This window comes from Pristiophorus japonicus, chromosome 1 (assembly GCF_044704955.1).
Source record: "Pristiophorus japonicus isolate sPriJap1 chromosome 1, sPriJap1.hap1, whole genome shotgun sequence".
NCBI lineage: Eukaryota > Metazoa > Chordata > Chondrichthyes > Pristiophoridae > Pristiophorus > Pristiophorus japonicus.
In genome coordinates this window covers 540,817,699-540,841,986 of record NC_091977.1, presented here as the reverse complement: position 1 = coordinate 540,841,986, position 24,288 = coordinate 540,817,699, and the positions used below count along the sequence as shown (strand labels likewise).

Here is a 24,288-nt window from a genome sequence, read left to right as displayed (position 1 = left end):
CGTAGAGAACGGGGAGCAGGGGGAAGGGAAGTCATTAAATTCTACAATCAATCCTTAGTTATACTTATACAAATATTATACAAATAAATCCAACCTGAATAAAAATTTATAAGCAAAGAAAAGATTAAATAAACCATGTTCCTACCTGTGTGAAATAGCATCAGCCTTCGAGCTTCAGGCAGGCCTTTCATGTTGGAGACAGGCAGGGGTGTGGCGTCAGTGTCTTGACGGCAGCGGCAGCAAGCTTCCAGCTGAGCTGCGGTGCTTGAGGCAGGCCTTCATTCTCTTCGTGGCTGGCTGCGAAGAAGCAACACCGGATGGACCCGAGGCCATTCGTCCATGTGTTATCAGTGGCTGGCCGGCAGCCGAAGAATCAGCAGCGGACCGACGTGAGGCCATTCGGCCATAGGATATCAGCGGCGTCAGTGGCTGGCCGGCAGCCGAAGAATCAACACCTGACACACGCAGCTCTTTATGGTGCTTAAGGCCATTCGGCCACGCTTTAGGGGCGGCGTCAGTGGCTCGACGGCAGCCGAAGATACAGCAGCAGCCTTCGAGCTGTGAGGGGGACTGAGGCCATTCGGACAGGGAGAGGCAGCCAAATCGACAGTTTTATATTTAAATTTGCAGAATGGGTGCTGCATTGTCCACACCACGTAGTTAATTTGCATGCACCAATACAGCACCGGTTCTGCAAGTTTAGCAGTGAAAAGCTGAACTCACTGATTTCAGCAGGTGATTTATTCAGCAGTGCTGCTAAAAGCACTCCCTCACACACAGAAATATAAAAAAAAATTAAATTACAAGCCTTTGCAGGGGTCCAAGAAACAAATCTTCACTTTTTCTGCAGTCCTTTTAAAAATGGCCGAGTGCCAATGTTTGTGTGAGACTGCGCGTGCACACACGCTGCAACGCGCACGCGCAGGGTTGCCGGCACCACGAAGGCTAATTTAAATTGTACCCGCCCCCTGCTACTTAGAAAATCAGCGCGAGTGTTAGGCTCCGCCCCCTGCTGCGAAGAGCGCGCCGCGCCAAGCAGACATCGAGCTCCAAGGAGCTTGAGGATATCGGAATTTTTTTTTCGGCGCAGTTTTCGGCGCGAAAAACAGGCGCCCAGCTCGGAGGTGCGCCGTTTTCACCGCGGGACGAAACTTGGGGCCCAAAGATCTGAAGTATATATTTTTTTTAAAAGCTGTTTTTATGCACTTGTCCCTGCCTCTGCTTATCTTCTGCTGAAATCCTCTTCCATGCCATTGTTACTAAGACTAATTTGACTATTCCAATGCTCTCCTAGCTGGCCTCCCACCTTGCACCTCCGTAAATTTGAGCTCATATAAAACTCTGCTGCCCGTATCCTAACTCACAGCAAGCCCTGTTCACCCATTCCTCTTGTGCTCGCTAACCTACTAGGTTGGCTCCCAGTCTGGCAGCACCTCGATTTTTAAATCTCTCATCCTTGTTTTCAAATAAGAGCAGGTCAGAGGCTGGGTATTCTGCGGCGAGTGTCTCACCTCCTGACTCCCCAAAGCCTTTCCACCATCTATAAGGCACAAGTCAGGAGTATGATGGAATACTCTCCTCTTTCCTGGATGAGTGCAGCTCCAGCAACATTTAAGCAGCTCGACACCATCCAGGACAAACAGTCCGTTTGATTGGCACCCCATCCACCACCTTAAGCATTCACTTTCTCCATTACCAGCACATCATGGCTGCACTGTGTACCATTTATAAGATGCACTGCAGCAACTCGCCAAGGTTTCTTCGTCGGCACCTACCAAACCCGCGACCTCGACCATCTAGAAGAATTAGTGCAGCAAGCGCATGTGAACAGCACCATCTCCGAGTCACATACCATCCTGACTTGGAATATATCGCCGTTCCTTCAGTGTCAGTGGGTCAAAATTCTGGAACTCCCTCCCAAAGTCTTTCCACCATCTACAAGGCACAAGTCAGGAGTGTGAGTGAATACGCTCCACTTGCCTGGATGAGTGCAGCTTCTTTCAAAATCCCGTGCTTGGATCAGAATGAGAGGCTCGACACCGTCTACCACAAAGCAGCCCGTTTGATTGGCACCCCATCCACCACCTTAAACATTCACTCCCTCCACTACAATTGCACTGCAGCAACTCACCAAGGTTTCTTCGGCAGCACCTCCCAAACCCATGACCTCTACCATCTAGAAGGACAAGGGCAGCAGGCGCATGGGAAAATCACCCCTTCCATGTTCCCCTCCAAGTCACACACCATCCTGACTTGGAAATATATCGCCGTTCCTTCATCGTCGCTGGGTCACAATCCTGGAACTCCCTCCCTAACAGCACTGTGGGAGCACCTTCACCACACGGACTGCAGCGGTTCAAGAAGGCGGCTCACCACCACCTTCTGAAGGGCAATTAGAGATGGGCAACAAATGCTGGCCTTGCCAGTGATGCCCACATCCTGTGAATGATTTTTTTTTTTAATTCCTCCGTGGCCCCTCCCCTCCCTATCTTTATAATCTCCACCAGCCTACAATCCTCAGAGATCTCTGCGTTCCCCCAACCCTGGCCGCTTGCACATCCCTGGTTTCCATAGCTCCCATCATTGGCGATCGCGCTTTCAGCTGCATAAGAACATAAGTAATAGGAGTAGGAATATGCTATTTGTCCCCTAGAGCCTGCTCTGCCATTTAATAAGATCCTGGCACATCCGATCATGGGCCCAGCTCCACTTCCCTGTCCCGCTCCCCATAATCCTTCACTCCCTTATCGTTCAAAAATCTGTCTATCTCCGCCTAAAATATATTCATTGACTCGGCCTCCACATCTCTCTGGGGCAGAGAATTCCACAGATTTACAACCCTCTGAGAGAAGAAATTCTACCGCATCTCAGTTCTAAATGGGCGACCCCTTATTCCGAAACTATGCCCCCTAGTTGAAATAGATGTTAACAAATATGATGTGATTGGGATTACGGAGACGTGGCTCCAGGATGATCAGGGCTGGGAACTCAACATCCAGGGGTATTCAACATTCAGGAAGGATAGAATAAAAGGAAAAGGAGGTGGGGTAGCATTGCTGGTTAAAGAGGAGATTAATGCAATAGTTAGGAAAGACATTAGCTTGGATGATGTGGAATCTATATGGGTAGAGCTGCAGAACGCCAAAGGGCAAAAAACGTTAGTGCGAGTTGTGTACAGACCTCCAAACAGTAGTAGTGATGTTGGGGAGGGCATCAAACAGGAAATTAGGGGTGCATGCAATAAAGGTGCAGCAGTTATAATGGGTGACTTTAATATGCACATAGATTGGGCTAGCCAAACTGGAAGCAATACGGTGGAGGAGGATTTCCTGGAGTGCATAAGGGATGGTTTTCTAGACCAATATGTCGAGGAACCAACTAGGGGGGGAGGCCATCTTAGACTGGGTGTTGTGTAATGAGAGAGAATTAATTAGCAATCTCATTGTGCGAGGCCCCTTGGGTAAGAGTGACCATAATATGGTGGAATTCTGCATTAGGATGGAGAATGAAACAGTTAATTCAGAGACCATGGTCCAGAACTTAAAGAAGGGTAACTTTGAAGGTATGAGGCGTGAATTGGCTAGGATAGATTGGCGAATTATACTTAAGGGGTTGACTGTGGATGGGCAATGGCAGACATTTAGAGACCGCATAGATGAACTACAACAATTCTGTCTGGCATAAAAATAAAAAAGGGAAGGTGGCTCAACCGCGGCTATCAAGCGAAATCAGGGATAGTATTAAAGCCAAGGAAGTGGCATACAAATTGGCCAGAAATGGCAGCGAACCCGGGGACTGGGAGAAATTTAGAACTCAGCAGAGGAGGACAAAGGGTTTGATTAGGGCAGGGAAAATGGAGTACGAGAAGAAGCTTGCAGGGAACATTAAGGCGGATTGCAAAAGTTTCTATACATATGTAAAGAGAAAAAGGTTAGTAAAGACAAACGTAGGTCCCCTGCAGTTAGAATCAGGGGAAGTCATAACAGGGAACAAAGAAATGGCAGACCAATTGAACAAGTACTTTGGTTCGGTATTCACTAAGGAGGACACAAACAACCTTCCGGATATAAAAGGGGTCAGAGGGTCTAGTAAGGAGGAGGAACTGAGAGAAATCTTTATTAGTCGGGAAATTGTTTTGGGGAAATTGATGGGATTGAAGGCTGATAAATCCCCAGGGCCTGATGGACTGCAGCCCAGAGTGCTTAAGGAGGTAGCCTTGGAAATAGCGGATGCATTGACAGTCATTTTCCAACATTCCATTGACTCTCGATCAGTTCCTATCGAGTGGAGGGTAGCCAATGTAACCCCACTTTTTAAAAAAGGAGGGAGAGAGAAAACAGGGTATTATAGACCGGTCAGCCTGACCTCAGTAGTGGGTAAAATGATGGAATCAATTATTAAGGATGTCATAGCAGCGCATTTGGAAAAAGGTGACATGATAGGTCCAAGTCAGCATGGATTTGTGAAAGGGAAATCATGCTTGACAAATCTTCTGGAATTTATTGAGGATGTTTCCAGTAAAGTGGACAAGGGAGAACCAGTTGTTGTGGTATATTTGGACTTTTAGAAGGTTTTCGACAAGGTCCTACACACGAGATTAATGTGCAAAGTTAAAGCACATGGGATTGGGGGTAGTGTGCTGACGTGGATTGAGAACTGGTTGTCAGACAGGAAGCAAAGAGTAGGAGTTAATAGGTACTTTTCAGAATGGCAGGCAGTAACTAGTGGGGTACCGCAAGGTTCTGTGCTGGGGCCCCAACTGTTTACATTGTACATTAATGATTTAGACGAGGGGATTAAATGTAGTATCTCCAAATTTACGGATGACACTAAGTTGGGTGGCAGTGTGAGCTGCGAGGAGGATGCTATGAGGCTGCAGAGTGACTTGGATAGGGTAGGTGAGTGGGCAAATGCATGGCAGATGAAGTATAATGTGGATAAATGTGAGGTTATCCACTTTGCTGGTAAAAACAGAGAGGCAGACTATTATCTGAATGGTGACAGATTAGGAAAAGGGGAGGTGCAGCGAGACCTGGGTGTCATGGTACATCAGTCATTGAAGGTTGGCATGCAGGTACAGCAGGTGGTTAAGAAAGCAAATGGCATGTTGGCCTTCATAGCGAGGGGATTTGAGTACACGGGCAGGGAGGTGTTACTACAGTTGTACAGGGCCTTGGTGAGGCCACACCTGCCCTTCGAGCCTGCACCGCCATTCAATGAGTTCATGGCTGAACATGCAACTTCAGTACCCCATTCCTGCTGTCTCGCCATACCCCTTGATCCCCCTAGTAGTAAGGACTACATCTAACTCCTTTTTGAATATATTTAGTGAATTGGCCTCAACAACTTTCTGTGGTAGAGAATTCCACAGGTTCACCACTCTCTGGGTGAAGAAGTTTCTCCTCATCTCGGTCCTAAATGGCTTACCCCTTATCCTTAGACTGTGACCTCTGGTTCTGGACTTCCCCAACATTGGGAACATTCTTCCTGCATCTAATCTGTCTAAACCCGTCAGAATTTTAAACGTTTCTATGAGATCCCCTCTCATTCTTCGGAATTCCAGTGAATACAAGCCCAGTTGATCCAGTCTTTCTTGATATGTCTGTCCCGCCATCCCGGAATCAGTCTGGTGAACCTTCGCTGTACTCCCTCAATAGCAAGAATGTCCTTCCTCATGTTAGGAGACCAAAACTGTACACAATACTCCAAGTGTGGCCTCACCAAGGCCCTGCACAACTGTAGTAACACCTCCCTGCCCATGTACTCAAATCCCCTCGCTATGAAGGCCAACATGCCATTTGCTTTCTTAACCGCCTGCTGTACCTGCATGCCAACCTTCAATGACTGATGTACCATGACACCCAGGTCTCGTTGCACCTCCCCTTTTCCTAATCTGTCACCATTCAGATAATAGTCTGTCTCTCTGTTTTTACCACCAAAGTGGATAACCTCACATTTATCCACATTATACTTCATCTGCCATGCATTTGCCCACTCATCGAACCTATCCAAGTCACTCTGCAGCCTCATAGCATCCTCCTTGCAGCTCACACTGCCACACAACTTAGTGTCATCCGCAAATTTGGAGACACTACATTTAATCCCCTTGTCTAAATCATTAATGTACAATGTAAACAGCTGGGGCCCCAGCAAACCTTGCGGTACCCCACTAGTCACTGCCTGCCATTCTGAAAAGTACCCATTTACTCCTCTTTGCTTCCTGTCTGACAACCAGTTCTCAATCCATGTCAGCACACTACCCCCAATCCCATGTGCTTTATCTTTGCACATTAATCTCTTGTGTGGGACCTTGTCGAAAGCCTTCTGAAAGTCCAAGTATACCACATCAACTGGTTCTCCCTTGTACTGCGGCACATAGAAACTTACAGCACAGAAGGGGGTATTTTGGCCCATCGTGTCCATGCCGGCCGACAAAGAGCCACACGGTCCTCGGTTAGCAGCCATGAAGGTTACATATAAACCTATGATCAATGGCGGACAGGTAAAGAGTATCGAGCCCAACCAGTCCGCCCGACACAACTGCGATACCCCATATATTACAACATTTTACACCCCACCCGGCGCCGTGCGATCTCCTGGGAGAGGCCAAAAAATAGCTAAAAACCCAGGCCAATTGTCGAAAGAAATCTGGGAAAATTCCTCTCCGACCCATCCAGGCGATTGAAACCAGGAGACCACTCTGGTTGTATTAGATTCCCTGAAGTACTTACCATCGCATCTGCGCCAGCCAGAGGTTATCCAGTCTAATTCCACTTAGGACATAGACAGGCTAAATGAGTGGGGAAAAATTTGGCAGATGGAGTATAATGTTGGAAAGTGTGAGGTCATGCACTTTGGCAGAAAAAAATCAAAGACAAGTTATTATTTAAACGAAGAAAGATTGCAAAGTGCCGCAGTACAGCGGGACCTGGGGGTACATGTACATGAAACACAAAAGGATAGTATGCAGGTACAGCAAGTGATCAGGAAGGCCAATGGAATCCTGGCCTTTATTGCAAAGGGGATGGAGTATAAAAGCAGGGAAGTCTTGCTACAGCTATATAAGGTTTGGTGAGGCTACACCTGGGATACTGTGTGCAATTTTGGTTTCCATATTTACGAAAGGATATACTTGCTTTGGAGGCAGTTCAGACAAGGTTCACTAGGTTGATTCCGGGGATGAGGAGTTTGACTTCTGAGGTTGGGCCTCTACTCATTGGAATTCAGAAGAATGAGAGGTGATTTTATCGAAATATATAAGATTATGAGGGGGCTTGACAAGGTGGATGCAGAGAGGATGTTTCCACTGATGGGGGAGACTAGAACTAGAGGGCATGATCTTAGAATGAGGAGGAATTTCTTCTGAGGGTTGTAAATCTGTGGAATTCGCTGCCTGTGGAAGCTGGGGTATTGAATAAATTTAAGACAGAAATAGACAGTTTCTTAAATGATAAGGGGTTATGGGGAGCGGGCGGGGAAGTGGAGCTAAGTCCATGATCAGATCAGCCATGATCTTATTGAATGGCGGAGCAGGCTCGAGGGGCCGTATGGCCTACTTCTGTTCCTAGTTCTTATGTTCTTACCATCTCTAGTTCCGTAACCCTGCAGGTTACGGCACTATAAGTGCCCATCCAAGCACCTTTGAAATGCGGTGAGGGTTTCTTCCTCTACCACCTTTCCAGGCACTGAGTTCCAGACCCCCACAACCCTCTGCGTGAAGAAACTTCCCCTCAAATCCCCTCTAAACCTTCCACCAACCACCATAAACCTATGCCCCCTCGTAATTGACCCCTCCACCAAGGGAAATAGGCTCTTGCTAGCCACTATATCCAGGCCCCTCAAAATTTTATACACCTCACTGAGGTCTCCCCTCAGCCTCCTCTGTTCCAAGGAGAACAAACCCAGCCTATCCAATCTGTCCTCATAATTAAGATTCCCCATTCCAGGCAGCATCCTCGTAAATCTCCTCTGCACCCTCTCCAGTGCAATCACGTCCTTCCTTTTAACGGCAACCAGAACTGCACGCAGTACTCCAGCTGTGGCCTAACCAAAGTATAATACAATTTAAGCATAACTTCCCTGCTCTTGTATTCTATGCCTCGGCCAATAAAGGCAAGCATTCCGTATGCCTTCTAAACCACCTTATCCACCTGGACTGCTACTTTCAGGGATCTGTGTTTAAGCACTCCAAGGTCCCTTTGCTCCTCTACATTTCTAAGTGGCCTACCACTTAATGTGTATACCCTTTCCTTATTAGCCCTCCCCAAGTGTATTATCTCACACTTCTCCAAATTAAATTCCATTTGCCATTGTTCTACCCACCTGACCAGTAGATTGATATCCTCCTGCAGCCCATGACTTTCCTCTTCATTATCAACCACACAGCCAATTTTAGTGTCATCTGCAAACTTTTTAATCATACCCCCTATATTCAAATCTAGATCACTGATGTAAACCACAAAAAGCAAGGGACCCAGTACTGAGCCCTGGGGAGCCCCACTGGAAACATCCTTCCAGTCACAAAAATATCCATCAACCATTACCCTTTGCTTCCTACCTCTAAGCCAATTTTAGATCCAACTTTCCACTTTGCCTTGGATCCCATCGGCTTTTACCTTCATGACCAGTCTGCCATGTGGGACCTTATTAAAAACTTTGCTGAAGTCCATATACACTATATCGTACGCACTACCCTTATCGATCCTCCTGGTTACTTTCTCGAAAAATTCAATCAGATTAGTCACGATCTTCCCTTAACAAATCCGTGCTGACTGTCCCTAATTAATCCTTGCCTTTCTAAATATAGATTTATCCTATCCTGCAGGTTTTTTTCCAATAATTTTCCCACCACTGAGGTTAGGCTGACAGGCCTGTAATTACTCGGCTCATCCCTTTCTCCCTTCTTAAACACGGGTACTGCATTAGCAGTCCTCCAGTCCTCTGGCACCATGCCTGAATCCAAAGAGGACTGGAAAATTATGGTCAAGGTATCTGCCATTTCCTCTTTTACTTCGCTAAACAGCCTGGGATGCATTTCATCCGGGCCTAGGTACTTATCCACTTTCAAAGTTGCTAAACCCCTGAATACCTCTCCTCTCTCTGTTTATTTCATCCAGAATTTCATACTCCTCCTCACTAGCAGTATCTGGATTGCCCCTTTCCTTTGTGAAAACAGATGCAAAGTATTCATTAAGAACATACCTACATCTTACTCCTCCACACACACATTACCCTCTTGGTCTCTAATGGGCCCAACCCGTTAGTTATCCTCTTGCTCTTAATATATGTATAGAACATCTTTGGGTTTTCCTTGATTTTATTTGCCAAGAATTTTTCATGCTTTCTCTTAGCATTCCAAATATCCTCTTTAATTTTAACTCTGAACTTTTTATATTCCTCCAGAGATTCTAGCCTTTGGTATATGACATAAGCTTCCCTTTTTTTCTTTATCCTCCTCTGTAAGTCCTTAGACTTCCGGGGGCTCTAGAGTTGTTATTCCCACCCTTTTTCTTTAAGGGCACATGTTTGGCCTGAGCCCTCCTTGAATGCCTCCCAGTGTTCCGACACTGATTTACCTACAAGTAGCTGTTTCCAGTCCACTGTGGCCAAATCACTTCTCAACTTAGCAAAATTAGTTCTTCCCCCAATTTGGGACTTTTATTCCTGGCCTATCCTTGTCCTTATCCATAACTACCTTCAATCTGACTGAATTATGGTCACTGGCACTCAAGTGCTCTACCACTGATACCCCTTCCACCTGCCCAGTTTCATTCCCCAAAACTAAATCCAGAACTGCCCCCTCCCGTGTTGGTCTTGTTGCATACTGACTTAAAAAAATTCTCGAATACATTTTAGGAATTCCGCACCCTGTATACCCTTCACACTATATTTGTCCCAATCAATATTAGGATAGTTGAAATCCCCTACTATTACTGCCCCATGGCTTTTGGACTTCACAGAAATTTGCCTACATATTTGCTCTTCTGTCTCCCTCCCACTGTTTGGGAGGGAGGGCTTTAAATTCCTGAGGCATTGAGACCGCTTCTGGGGAAGCTGGGACATGTTCATCCTCTCTATCCTTCTGTTCTTGTACTCATTAGCACGTGGCACCAGTCGTAACCCAATCTTCTGAGCCAATACCATTTCTCACTACTATGCTGATCGCATGCTTTATTAACAGAGCTACCCCACTTCCTTTTCCTTTCTGTCTATCCTTCCGAATTATCTCTAATGGCTATCAGACCGTACCCATTTATGTTTATTTGTGCTGTCAGCTCATCTATCTTACATAGAAATATAGAAAATAGGTGCAGGAGCAGGCCATTCGGCCCTTTAAGCCTGCACCGCCATTCAATAAGATCATGGCTGATCATGCTGCATGCATTCAGATAAAGAGCTTTTAATTTAATCTTTTTACCATTTTTCCCTGCTTTGACCCCACTTTATGACACACTCTTGTTATGCATTCTGTTCCTTCCTATCACACTCTGGTTATCATTTCCCCAATCGCTACCCTGCTTAATTGCCTTCTCCTTTCTCTTTGACGTTTTAAATTTCCGCCCTGCCTACGCCATAAGTTCTGGAATTCTTTCCCTAAACCTCTCCGCCTCTCTTTCCTCATTTAAGACGCTCATTAAAACTCTCTTCTTTGACCAAACTTTCGGTTACCTTTCCTAATATCTCGATGTGGCTCGGTGTCAAATTCTGCTTGATAACGGTCTTGTGAAGCTTCTTGAGATGTTTTACTACGTTAAAGACGCTATCTCAATGCAAGCTGTTGTTGATCACATTTGATCAGCTCCGCTGGGCGGGCCATATTGTCCGCATGCCAGACACGAGACTCCCAAAACAAGCACTCTACTTGGAACTCCTTCACGGCAAACGAGCCAAAGAGGGGGGGAGCGGGCCAGCAGAAATGTTATAAGGACATCCTCAAAGCCTCCCTGATAAAGTGCAACATCCCCACCGACACCTGGGAATCTCTGGCCAAAGACCGCCCTAAGTGGAGGAAGTGCATCTGGGAGGGCGCTGAGCACCTCGAGTCTCGTCGTCGAGAGCATGCAGAAAACAAGCGCAGGCAGCGGAAAGAGCATGCGGCAAATCCCTTCCCTCAGTGACTATTTGTCCCACCTGTGACAGAGATTGTGGTTCTCGTATTGGACTGTTCAGCCACCTAAGAACTCATGCGAAGAGTGGAAGCAAGTCTTCCTCGATTCTGAAGGACTGCCTATGCTGATGATGGTTGTTGAAATCAATGTTGGGGAATTCAGATACCTCATCCCTATCATTTTGAGGACTTTAAGATCCCGTTGGATTGTTACTGAACCACTTCTATATAAAACTTATGAAGTCCATGTTTGTAGATGTTAAAGAACAAGACTTTCTGGGGCAGCCATTTAATGTGCAGGTTCTGCTGACAAATTTTTGACTTTAGACTTGTTTGACGCAACCAGTATCGTTTTGATCCAAGGAATACTGTATTTTATAGAACTTGGAACAAGGTCCAAGTCAATGCCTTCAAGTCCTGCATAGCACTCAAAAGTCTGGCAATGTGATTGCAAAGCCATTATGTTTAATTACAGGATGGAGTCGTACTATGAGTAAGGGAGCAAGCTGAGCTATTTTCTGGCATGTTTTATGTTTGTGGTGTGTGCCAAATAATACTGTATACTGAAGAATTACCGACATTCTAGGTTCTAGTGCCCGAGTCCTTTTAACTGAGTCCTGTGTGTGAATCAGTTGTGGTATGGTAGATATTTGTATTCTCCTGCATCAGCCGATATGATTAATTCTGATACCCCTACTTGTTGAGAACAAGATTTAATTCGAAAAATGAGCTCCCAGGTACAAAATAATTGGATAGCAAAAAAACTATATTGCAGGCAATTGCATGTCTCGGGGTTGATGTGACATTAAGCTTGACATACCGTCAATCTCTCAATACGTCACTTCATTTCACCAGTTTGTTTTTCTCTGTTTACCAAGGTTATCTAACCATTGGGAAAAGCTATGGGCTGACAATAATTGGGCTCTTTACGCTTGTTACGCTGTATTAAAATAGTTCTTTTCCTTCTGTTGAACAGGTTGATATGCAGAGGCCCACTGCGTTGGATGTTGATCGACTTCAAAGGCAAATCATCATCGCAGACTGTCAGGTCTATCTGGCTGTACTTTCCTTTGTGAAGCAGGAACTCTCGGGTGTGTCATGAGTTTCAGGGGAAACTTTTCTTCAATGCTTCTACGTTGAAAGTTTATATAGATATCTTTCAGAAAATTTCCATCTGTAATAATTCATTGTATTTGTCTTGTATATATGAAAGGAAATAATTGAGTCCTTTTTAACCTATATTCGGTATTTTCAATACTTTTTATTTTGCTGCCTTAAGCTCAACCCCCTCATCATAGGCAGTCCCTCGGAATCGCGGAAGACTTGCTTCCATTCTAAAAGTGAGTTCTCAGGTGACTGAACAGTCCAATACTGTCACAGGTGGGACAGACAGTGGTTGAAGGAAAGGGTGGGTGGGACTGGTTTGCCGCACGCTCCTTCCGCTGCCTGCGCTTGATTTCTGCATGCACTCGGCGACGAGACTCGAGGTGCTCAGCGCCCTCCCGGATGCTCTTCCTCCACTTAGGGCGGTCCTTGGCCAGGGATTTGTGTCCCCCTTGTGCCACTGTTGCAATCCTCCCTGCCTCAGAAAGGCTAGTATGTGTCTATGTATGCATACATATAGCTTGGCTGGTCCACTTGTCGTTGGTGGAGGGATGCAGTTTAGGTCAAGTTATCCACACTCTAGCTCATGGGATTCATCACCTGGAAACCATGCCCTCACTGAAGCCCGTGCAAGACATGTTCTTCGCATAATTCCAGATAGGATGGGTAAGAGATCCTTATCGGTGGATAAGTTCGTTAATTCTGGGACAATCCTATATTCTTGGATCAAATTTCAGAAACTTGCAGCCCAGGAGGCCATTCAGCCCATTATGCCTGTGCTATCTTTTTGAAAGTGCTTAGTCCCACATCCACACTTTTTGTCTGTAACCCTGTAAGTTCCTCATCCTCCAGTACCTGTCCAGCTCCCTTTTTAAAATTATTGATGGATTCAGGTTGCACCACCTTTTCAGGTCGAGCGTTGCAGATCCCGACAACTCTTGAGTGGAAAAAATCTCTTCTCATCTCCCCTCTAGATTTTTTGCCAATGATTTTGAATCGATGACCTTTCATTATTGACCTACTCGCCAGAAGGAATATTTTTTTCCCTATTTACTCTGATCAAAACTTCTCATCATCTTGAAAACATCTATTAGGTCACCTCTTTACCTTCTCTGGTCCAAGGAGAACAGTCCTAATTTTTCCTACCTCTCCTCATAACTGAAGTCCCTCATCCCTGGTAACATCTTATTATCCTGTCTAAAGCCTTTACATGTTCCCTGAAGTGTGGTGCCCAGAATTGTCCACAATACTGTACCAGTGATTTATAAAGTTGTAGCATAATCTCTTTGCTTTTATATTCTATTCCTCTATTTATAAACCCAAGTGACCCATATGCTTTTCTAACCACCTTATCAACTTTCCCTGCCACCTTTAAGGATTTGTGTATATGGACACCAAGGTCTCTCTGCTCATCTATACTTTTCTAAATCGTGCCATTTATATTCTTTCCATATTAGTCCTCCCAAAGTGCACCACTTCATATTTCTCAGCATTGAACTCTTATCTACCATGCCTCTGCCTATTCACCATCCTTTCTGTCATCCTGAAGCCGATAACTGTCCTCATCACTATCTACTATGGTGCCAGGTTTTGTATCATCTGTAAACTTTACAATGCTGCTCCCTACACCCAAGTCTAGGTCGTTGTGAGCTCTTGTCACGGCGCGGGTGATGCGCACATTCTTGCGATCCCTGGCTTGGACAATGACATAGTGGAGCAGGTGCCAGTGTTTGGAGCGAGGGAGTTGCCACAATGCCTTGTATTTGCCCCTAAGGCGGAACAGGGTGTTGGTGATGAGGAGTTCATGTTGTAGACATTTTGTCAGGAGTAGGGTTCCGCTGGAGTTGGCCTTACGCTAAACATCCGTAAGGCAAAGGTCCTCCACCAGCACCGCTCCCAGTCATCAAGGTCCACAGGGCAGCCCTCGACAATGTGGACCATTTCCCATACCTCGGGAGCCTTTTGTCAACAAAAGCAGACATTGATGCGGAGATTCAACACCGCCACCAGTGCAGCCTTCAGCCGACTGAGGAAAAGAGTGTTCGAAGACTAGGCTCTCAAATCTATCACTAAGCTCATGGTCTACAGGGCTGTAGTAATACCCACCCTCCTGTATGGCTCAGAGGCATGGACCATGTACAGAAGACACCAAGTCGCTGGAGTTATATCACCAACGATGTCTCCGCAAGATCCTGCAAATCCCCTGGGAGGACAGGTGCACCAACATCAGTGTCCTCGTCCAGGCTAACATCCGCAATATTGAAGCGCTGACCACACTCGATCAGATTCGCTGGGCAGGCCACATAGTTCGCATGCCAGACACGAGACTCACAAAGCAAGCACTCTACTCGGAACTCCTTCACGGCAAACGAGTCAAAGGTGGGCAGCGGAAACATTACAAGGACACCCTCAAAGCCTCCCTGATGAAGTGCAACATCACCACTGACACTTGGGAGTCCCTGGCCAAAGACCGCCCTAAGTGGAGAAAGTGCATCCAGGAGGGTAGTTGAGCACCTCGAGTCTCGTCGCTGAGAGCGTGCAGAGGTCAAGTGCAGGCAGCGGAAGGAGCGTGCGGCAAATCTGTCCCACCCACCCCTTCCCTCAACGACAGTCTGTCCCACCTGTGACAGAGTCTGTGGCTCTCGTATTGGACTGTTCAGCGATCAAAAGAACTCACTTCCGGAGTGGAAGCAAGTCTTCCTCGATTCCGAGGGACTGCCTATGATGATGATGATGATGAGGTTGTTTATAAAAAGTGCAAGTAATGGACCCAAAACTGACCCTTGGGGAACACCACTGCAAACCACCTCCCAGTCTGAGAAACATCCATCTACCACCCTTTGCTTCCTGTCACTGAGCATATATTGTACCCATATCACCACTTTCCCCTTAATTCCATGGCCTTGCTGCATCTTAATGAACCTCCTATGCGGCACTTTGTCAAATGCCTTCCGAAAATCCAACATCTACTGCACTACCTTGATCAAACTTTTCTGTTAATTCATCAAAGAATTCAAACAAGTTAGTCTGACACGGTTGACCTTTAGTGGCAGTCATTTTCATGTTGCCAAATACAATTCTACCTCCCTGTGCCGTAGTGTCCAGCATCCTTGCCCCATTATTAGCTAGTCATCGCAGATCAAACAATGTCCATTATCCTGGTGAGCGCAAGGTGCTGAATGGATTGAGGGGATTATTAAATACCTATCTCACAAGACTGCTTCTGTATTTTAAAAAAAACTGCTTTGGCAGTTTTGGTAATTCAGCTAAACTTTGTCACAATTAAGGGGTGTAAAAATAAGTCTTGCTCCTAAATGGTTGACACAGATTTTCTTTCTCGTCTTCCAAATTACAGCTTACATCAAAGGCGGGTGGATCCTCCGAAAAGCATGGAAAATTTACAATAAGTGTTACGCTGAAATCGATGCTCTGCAGCTGCTGCATAAAAAAGAGAGGTCTCAAGAATCGCTGAGGTCTGATCAGGCTAATGATAACCATATTCCTGCTGTGTCTTTACACGAAGAGTCACTCAGTAGACTGAAAGGTGCCGTTAGCTTTGGCTATGGGCTTTTCCATCTTTGTATATCAATGGTTCCCCCTAACCTGCTGAAAATCATCAACTTGCTGGGATTTCCCGGAGACCGTCTGCAGGGATTATCTTCCCTAATGTATGCAAGTGAAAGTAAGGACATGAAGGCGCCATTAGCTACGTGAGTAGGTGTATAAGTATTTTTATTTTTTATTTTCGACAACTGCACCAGTAGCACGATGCATTTGAGTAAATAAGAATATAAGAATATAAGAAATAGGAGCAGGAGTAGGCCATATGGCCCCTCGAGCCTGCTCTGCCATTCATAGAAACATAGAAACATAGAAAATAGGTGCAGGAGTAGGCCATTCGGCCTTCTAGCCTGCACCGCCATTCAATGAGTTCATGGCTGAACATATATATTCACCACCCTCTGAGTGAAGAAATTTCTCCTCATCTCAGTCCTAAATGGCCGACCCCTTATCCTGAGACTGTGCCCCCCTGGTTCTAGACTCCCCAGCCCAGGGAAAACAACCTCTCGACATCTACCCTGTCAATCCCTCTGTTGCTGTGACAGTACTCAGAGCAACTTCCCTGTTCTCCTTGTGAAAGTTAGTGCAGTGTTTCGGGGGAGGGAGACTACTGGATGAAAGTAAAACGAGTCAGCTTACTGATGGTTTTTGATATGTCCCCATTTTCTGTTGGCATTTGCCTGTGTCAAGCTTGTTTATAAATTGTTTGGAAAAAATATACTTTTATCATATTTCATAAACCTTGTCTGAAATCTCCTTGCTTATTGTGCTTTTCCTGTAGTTTATTAGATGCTTCCTGTGGTGATACACGGCAAAAAGAATTTGCAGCTGAGGTAGTTTTACATTTTGGATGCTAGACACTATGGCACAGGAAGATACAATTGTATTTGGCAGCATGAAAATAACTGCCACTAAAACTTTGTTTTTAATGAAGCCATTTTGTATTGTGCCCATACTTTTAGAAAACATGCTGGAAAAGAAAGACTTACATTTCTATAGTGCCTTTCATGACCTCGGGATGTCCCAAAGTGCTTTACAGCCAATTAATTACTTTGTCACAGTTGTAATGTTGGAAACGCAGCAGCCAATTTGCACACAGCAAGATTCCACAATCAGCAATGTGATCATGACCAGATCGTCTTGTTTTATCGATGTTGGTTGAGGGATAAATATTGGCCAGGACACTGGGGAGAACTCCCCTGCTCTTTTTTTTCAGTCTTGTAGGTTCTTTTACATCCACCTGAGAGCGCAGACGGGGCCTCGGTTCAACGTCTCATCTGAAAGATGGCACCTCCGACAGTGCTGCAATCCATTGGTACTGTCCTTCTGACAGTGCAATACTCCCTCAGTACTGCCGCTCCGACAGTGCAGCACTCCCTCAGTACTGCCCCTTCGACAGTGCAGCGCTCCCTCACTACTGCCCCTCCAACAGTGCAACGCTCCCTCATTACTGCCCCTCCAACAATGCAGCGCTCCCTCAGTACTGCGCCTCCGACAGTGCAGCACTCCCTCAGTGCTGGGACCCCAGCTCTTTACAGTATACATAAATGATTTGGATGAAGGAATTGAGTGTGATGTCTCCAAGTTTGCAGTTGACACTAAAGTGGGTAATGGTGTGAGCTGTGGAGGGGACGCTGAGAGGCTGCAGGGTGACTTGGACAGGTTGGGGGAGTGGGCAAATGCATGGCGGATGCAGTGTGGTGTGGATGAATGTGAGGTTGTCCACTTTGGGGGCAGAAACACGAAGACAGAATATTATCTGAATGGCGGCAGATTAGGAGGGGGGTGGATGTGGCGGGGCCTGGGTGTCATGGTTCATCTGTCTTTGAGAGTTAACGTGCAGGTACAGCGGGCGGTGGGGGGGTGCAGGTGGTGTGTTGGCCTTCATGGCTGGGGGATTTGAGTGTGGGAGCGGGGAGGTGTTGCTGCGGTTGTGCGGGGCCTTGGTGGGGCCTCACCTGGAGTGTTGTGTTCAATTTTGGTCTCCTGATCTGATGGGGTGGGGGGGGGGCGTTCTTGCTGTTGAGGGGGTGCAGCAAAGGTTCGCCAGACTTCCTGGGATGGCAGGACTGACATATGAGGAGAGACTGGATCAACTGGGCCTTTATACATTGGAGTTTGGAGGGATGTGAGGGGATCTCATAGAAACATGTAAGATTCTGACGGGACGGGACGGGACAGGTTAGATGCGGGTAGAATGTTCCCGATGTTGGGGAAGTCCAGAGCCAGGGAGCACAGTCTTAGTGAGGGGTGGGCCGTTTGGGGCTGAGATGAGGAGAAACTTCTTCACTCAGAGAATTGTGAACCTGTGGAATTCCCTGCCGCAGAGAGTTGTTGATGCCAGTTCATTGGATATATTCAAAAGGGAGTTAGATATGGCCCTTACGGCTAAAGGGATCAAGGGGTATGGAGAGAAAGCAAAAAAGTGGTACTGAGGGAATGATCAGCCATGATCTTATTGAATGGTGCTGCAGGCTCAAAGGGCCGAATGGCCTACTCCTGCACCTATTTTCTATGTTTCTATGTACTGCCCTCTGGCAGTGAAGCTCTCCCTCAGTACTGCCATCTGACTGTGCAGCTCTCCCTCAATACTGCCCCTCCAACTGTGCGGCGCTCCCTCAGTACTGCCCCTCCGACAGTGCGGCGTTCCCTCAATACATTTGATTTGTTAGCAAGGTGCTATTTTTGTACAATTATTTAATTTTCTGTTATAATCAGGAATGCTCAAGAGGGCAGAATTAGAGGAGCGCGGACATCTCGTGGGGCGGGGGGCAGGGGGGTACGTTGTGGGGCTGGAGGCATTCAGATATGGGGAGGGGCGAGGCCATGAAGGGATTTGAAAATATTGCTGAGAATTTTGAAGTTGAGGCGTTGCTTAACCGGGAGCCAATGTAGGTCAGCGAACACAGTTCTAATGCTTGCATTCGAACCTCAGCTATATTTTCCAGGTAAGCTGCAGGTGTAAGTATTGAGATTACGATCAGTCTGAACACCTGCACAATGCATTGACGTCATGCCTTCAGAAATAATCTAGTGCAACCTTATTTTTGTACCTCCAAACACACGCACTTGGTAAATCCAATGTCCTGCTAATGCCTTTATTCCAGTATCCGTCAAAGAAACTACCGCTATGAAGGACAATAGAGCCAACCTTGGTAGCGATAATAGATGATTGATGGTTGATGATGGATCGTGGGATGTTTGATCACATGGCATTAAGTCATGTGGTATTTGCCCATTGTTTTCAAATGTTATTGCATTAACTTTTATTCTGCCCACACTGATATGTGTGCGCACTAGGTCCGTCCGGCAGAGCAGGTCGCCAGTCGTCTTGGTTAACCTTCGCCACTGGATAAAGGCAGAGCTCTGTCAATCCCGTGTGGTAGCTGGTGTGCAACGGTCACCACACATTTAAAAAAAAATAAATAAATAAATTTGCGCACAGGCATCTTCCACCCCCTCAACTGGAGTTCAGGACTGGAACATCGGGTCCTTCATTGAAACATTTGTGAACTCTCGTGGAAGCAAGTCATCCTCGTTCGAGGGACCGCCTATGATGATTCGAGTGTCTCAGTAACACCTATTTGTTTTGTAGAGTACAAACGTCTTTGTTTCTCCACCTCCCTCCCAAAAACTCACTTCTTTGACCAAACTTTTAGTTACCTAAAATATCTCCTTATCTCCATCTTTGGCTAAGAGTCCATTTTTGTCTGATTATCCTTCCGTGAAGTACTTTGGGATGTTTTTCTGCATTTAAGGCACTGTATAAACTCCTCTCCTCTTGCTGCTTCTCCTTCTGTTGACTTTCTCCGAACTCCATCCCCTTTCCTGACTCGTTTGGCGTACATAGAATTAAAGTTCAAACCCCATATACTATCCATTTCTAAGATCACATACTTCCATCCTCTGCAGCATTTCCTGCCATTGTTCCTACCACATGCCTGATACCACTGTCACGCTGTTAACTCCAGACTCTACTTCACTAGTTTCCTTTCTACCTAATATAAACATCAGTTGGCTAATACACTGCCACTTGTATCCTGTCTCAATAAAGTCCTATTTTCCATCACCCCTATTTCACAGGCTTGCATTTGCCCCCTGTTTCTCAATGCAGTCAGTTCAAAACCTTTGTTCTGTGCAAATCCCTCCTAGGCCCTGTCCAGCCCCAGCTCTGTAGACTTCTCCATCCCATGCCCTGTGCTCCCGTGACTGGCTTTCTGTGCCCTCAACTATGTTGTTTCCATTGCCGATGACTGTTGCACCAGAAGCAGCTCTGATGGGTCCACTGTAACTTGCATTTATAAAGCGCCTTTAACGTAGTAAACATGTCCCAGGAGCGTTATCAGAAAAATAATTGACACTGAGCCACATAGAGGTATTAGGACAGGTGATCAAAAGCTTGGTCAAAGAGGTGGGTTTTAAGGAGCGACTTGAAGGAGGAGCGAGGAGCACAGAGGCTGAGGGAGGGAATTCCAGAGCTTGGGGCTGAGGCAGCTGAAGGTACGGTCGCCAATGATAGGGCGAAGGAAATCAGGGTTGCATAGGAGGCCAGAGGTGGAGGAGCGTGGAGATCTTGGAGGGTTGTAGGGCTGGAGAAGGTTACAGAGATAAGGAGGGGCAAAGCTATGGAGGGATTTGAAAAAGAGGATGAGAGTTTAAAAATTGAGGTGTTGCCGGACCGTGAGCCAATGTAGGTCAGCGAACACGGGGGTGATCGGTGAGCGGCACTTGGTGCGAGTTAGGACACGGGCAGCCGAGTTTTGGATCACCTCTAGTTTACCTAGGGTAGAATGTGGAGGGCCAGACAGGAGTGCGTTGGAATATTTGGGTCCAGAGATAACAAAGGCTTGGATGAGGACTTCAGCAGCAGATGAGCTGAGACAGAGATGGAAGTCAATCGATATTCTAGATGTGGAAAAAAGCGGTCTTTGTGACGGCTCGGATATGTAGTCGGTGTCGAAATCTCGACTCACTATACTACTCTGACATCTTCAGCTCCGGCAGATGTTCTTTTAATTTTTACTTGCAGCAAGGGAAAAGTCTCACTCAGTCAAAGGCTAAGTGAAGACCCCCAATATGGTACAGTTTCACGAGGTATTTATACAGTAAAAACAAGTTATGGTCCCATTCTGTGTATTGGTTCTGCCTTTGCAATCAGCGAATACATCCTTGTCTTGACATTGTTTCCAAATGTCTCCTTTGTCAGAGTTATTGGTGGGCCAGTCAGCCATTACTCGATTAGGGTGTGATAATGTGCTATTACCGGCCTTGCATTGTGTCAGGATTGTCCAGTTTCCTGGTCAGTTATTTGGGCCCATGATTTCCATAGTGGTTGCTTGGGTACTTGGCTTCTTGCATATTATAAATGAGTTCTATACAAGAGATAATGGCTTGATTATCTCTTAGGAGGGTGAATTGGTGCTGCGTGGATAATACAGGGGAGCACAATGGGTGGTACTTGTCTCAGCAGGACAGTTTAATGTTGTCTGGTGGCTATTCAGCTATCAACAGTTTCAATCCAGGTTAGCATGTTTATGCAGACAGACTGTCTGTTGCGGAAGTTTCTGGAAGGACCAGGACTCCATTTTGTTTTATGTCAAAAAAAAGGGTACAAAAAAACAGTGTAATGCAGCTTTAAAAAAAACATTTCCACATTCCCCCCTTTTGTCCTTCACAAGGACAACTTAATTCATTCTGATCTTGCACAGTCTCTCTATTTCCATTTCCACACAAGAACCTTCAGTAGTTGTTGCTACCATAAACCTAGCAGTGGTCTCGGTTGGTAACACTGTTTTTCCCAACCTGACACAGCAACACTTGACTAAGACAAACAAAAGATATAGGGCGAAGACTATCAGCAAGAATATGATCAAACCCTGTACCAAAGATCTCCCTAAGGATCCCAACCATCCCGATGCCCAATCCCACAGGGTGGTACCGTCCTGGCCAATAGTCTGTTTGTACTCTATTACCTTTTTCCTAATGTATTCAGCTACACTGCCGATTTCTTCTGACTTATCCAGGATATACGTACAGCATTCTCCACCAATTAACACGCATGTCCCTCCTTCTTTGGCTAGGAGATAATCTAGGCCATACAATTTTGGAGAGCCACTGTTCGAATGGCTACCATTTCGTCATTCACCCCTTCGAAGACTTGAGAAGTTGCTTTGGCTACTGATTCAACTAAATTAGCCAGTTCCCGTAATTGCCATTCATTTGATGCTATTCCATAGGGTGGTATCCTTACCTTGAATATTCCATTTAGCCATATCAAATCCCGTTTAAATCTATGAATTCCATAGGCATCCCTTAGAGTCTTTGTTGACCTAATAAAGGGTAGCACATATCCTAAGTAACAGGACCCTGTCCAGTTGGCTGGTAACCATGGGTAGGCTTTATGGCTACAAATAAAGTAGGTGCAATTATAGGACGTCAGCTCCTGGTCCTTTCGTGCCATCCATACTCGAGTGGTCTCACCATCCCACCCTTCACCTGAGGCTTTATTATGGACCACGGTCCAGTTAACGGTTGCTATCTTTCTCCCGTCAGTGAGATTTGTTATGGCTTGTCATTTGGGAACACTTGCTGCGTCCCATTTCTGGTCCTTTAGTCTCATCACTCACTAGGCATATTATACCTTCAGGATTTCCTATTCCAGGAGTAATACTTAGGAAGGGTGGCTGACTGTTATTATTATAATTTGGCTGGTACCATCCCTGGAAGGTTGTAAGTTTATACCCTGCTGGCCTCCATTCTGTTAGATCGTTCGTTTCTGACACCTTGGTTAGGTTTGTCCTATTTTGCACTATCAACCATTCTACCATTTCTGATTCATTAAAGGGGACGGATCTGAGGGGAATGCCGCCTTCGGAGTGGACAAGTACATGGGAACATATCCAACAACTAGACAAGTTTCTTTCTTGAGCATACTTATGACTCAGTGCCATAAATACGTTTGCCTGCAATTCCCTTCGTTCGCGTTTCTGTGCCCCTGGTATTACCAATAACGCAAAGCAAAACCCTGTCAAGCACAGCACCATCAGTCCTCATAGTCCGTACAGTTCCTTATTCAGTCTTCCTTTTTCTGTTCCTCTGGTTCCTTCTTCCCTTCCTCCTGGTCGGATGCCCTTTTGCAATGGGACGCATGGATCCATGTTGGTCTTTCCTTTACCTTGATTGCAGTATTAGTCGCCAGCAAGACCTGGTCCTTCAAATCTTGGTTGTAGACTGCTTTTTCTTTTAAAGATTCTGATGTAAATGAATTCCCCGGGCTCCGGGCTATGACACTTCCCTTCCGCTGGCTTGACTTGAGCTTCTTTTACCTGCAAATGAAAGCTGGAAATACATTTGGTTAGCGCAATACAATAATTCAGCATATTTTCTTCCATTTTGTGGATGTCCATTTGTTTTGCAGTAAATGGTGCTGTAAAAGGTAGTCGTTGGGGACGTCCCATAACTATCTCATGCGGTGACAGGCCTGTTGTTCATTGGTTGCAGATCGCATTACCATCAAAGCTAAGGGCAGCAGTTCTACCCATTTTAGTCCAGTGTCATTACATAATTTTGTCAGCTTATTTTTAAGCATTCCATTATATCTTTCAACAAGTTCAGCTGATTGTGGATGATAACTGCAATGAAAACATTGGTTAATCTGTAAAGCTTTGCACATTCCTTTTATAACAGTTCCCATGAAATGTGACCCATTATCACTAGAAAGCTTAGCAGGGATTCCGAAGCGCGGTACGATTTCTTTTAACAAAAATTTAGCGACAGTAGTGGCATCGGCCTTTTTACATGGAAAGGCTTCAATCCATCTAGAGCACACATCTACAATAACTAATACATACTTGAATCCCATACACATAGGTAATTCAATAAAATCCATTTGTAAATGTACAAAAGGCCCCATTGGATTTGGGTGGGAGGCAGATTCTACTTTTTCCGTCTTACCCGGATTCATTGTCTGACAGGTAACACAATTTTCACAGATTTGTTTTGCAATAGCCGAAATACCTGGCGCATACCAAGTTGCCAAAATATAATCTGCCACCCCCCCTTTGCCTGCATGTGTGAATGTATGAACACATCGGGCAATCCATGGAAGTAAGGATTTGGGCGCCACCACGCGGCCGTCATGGTGAACCCATATTCCTTCTGGATTTTTATAACATTGATCCTTCGTCCAGGTCAACATCTCCTCTGTACTGGCCTGAGTTTGGAAGGCCAGCACATCATTAATAGTGGGTGGCGGATCTGAGCAATTATTTTTCCTTAGTGGAAACAATGACACCTGCATCCCCCCTTTTGACAGAGCTGCTGACTTAGCTGCATTATCAGCTCTGGCGTTTCCAAGTGCTACCTCATTCAACTGGCCTGTATGTGCTTGGCATTTGATAATGGAAAGTTTTAAGGGGCCATTGAATGGCTTGCAGAAGATTTTCTACTTGTTCTGCATTCTGAAGAAGTCAGGTACCCGCGAATTTTCCAAATTTGTCCATAGTCATGTGTTACCT

General features: G+C 45.8%; 1 protein-coding gene across 1 annotated transcript in view; it reads left to right on the top strand.

Moving 5' to 3' along the window:
* ttc39c (tetratricopeptide repeat domain 39C) overlaps window positions 1–24,288 on the top strand; it is a 140,211-nt gene that overhangs the window by 70,945 nt on the left and 44,978 nt on the right. Inside the window, exons 4-5 of the mRNA XM_070896814.1 lie at window positions 12,084–12,198; window positions 15,567–15,921. Coding sequence (XP_070752915.1) covers window positions 12,084–12,198; window positions 15,567–15,921 — 470 coding nt within the window. The remainder of the gene's footprint in view (window positions 1–12,083; window positions 12,199–15,566; window positions 15,922–24,288) is intronic.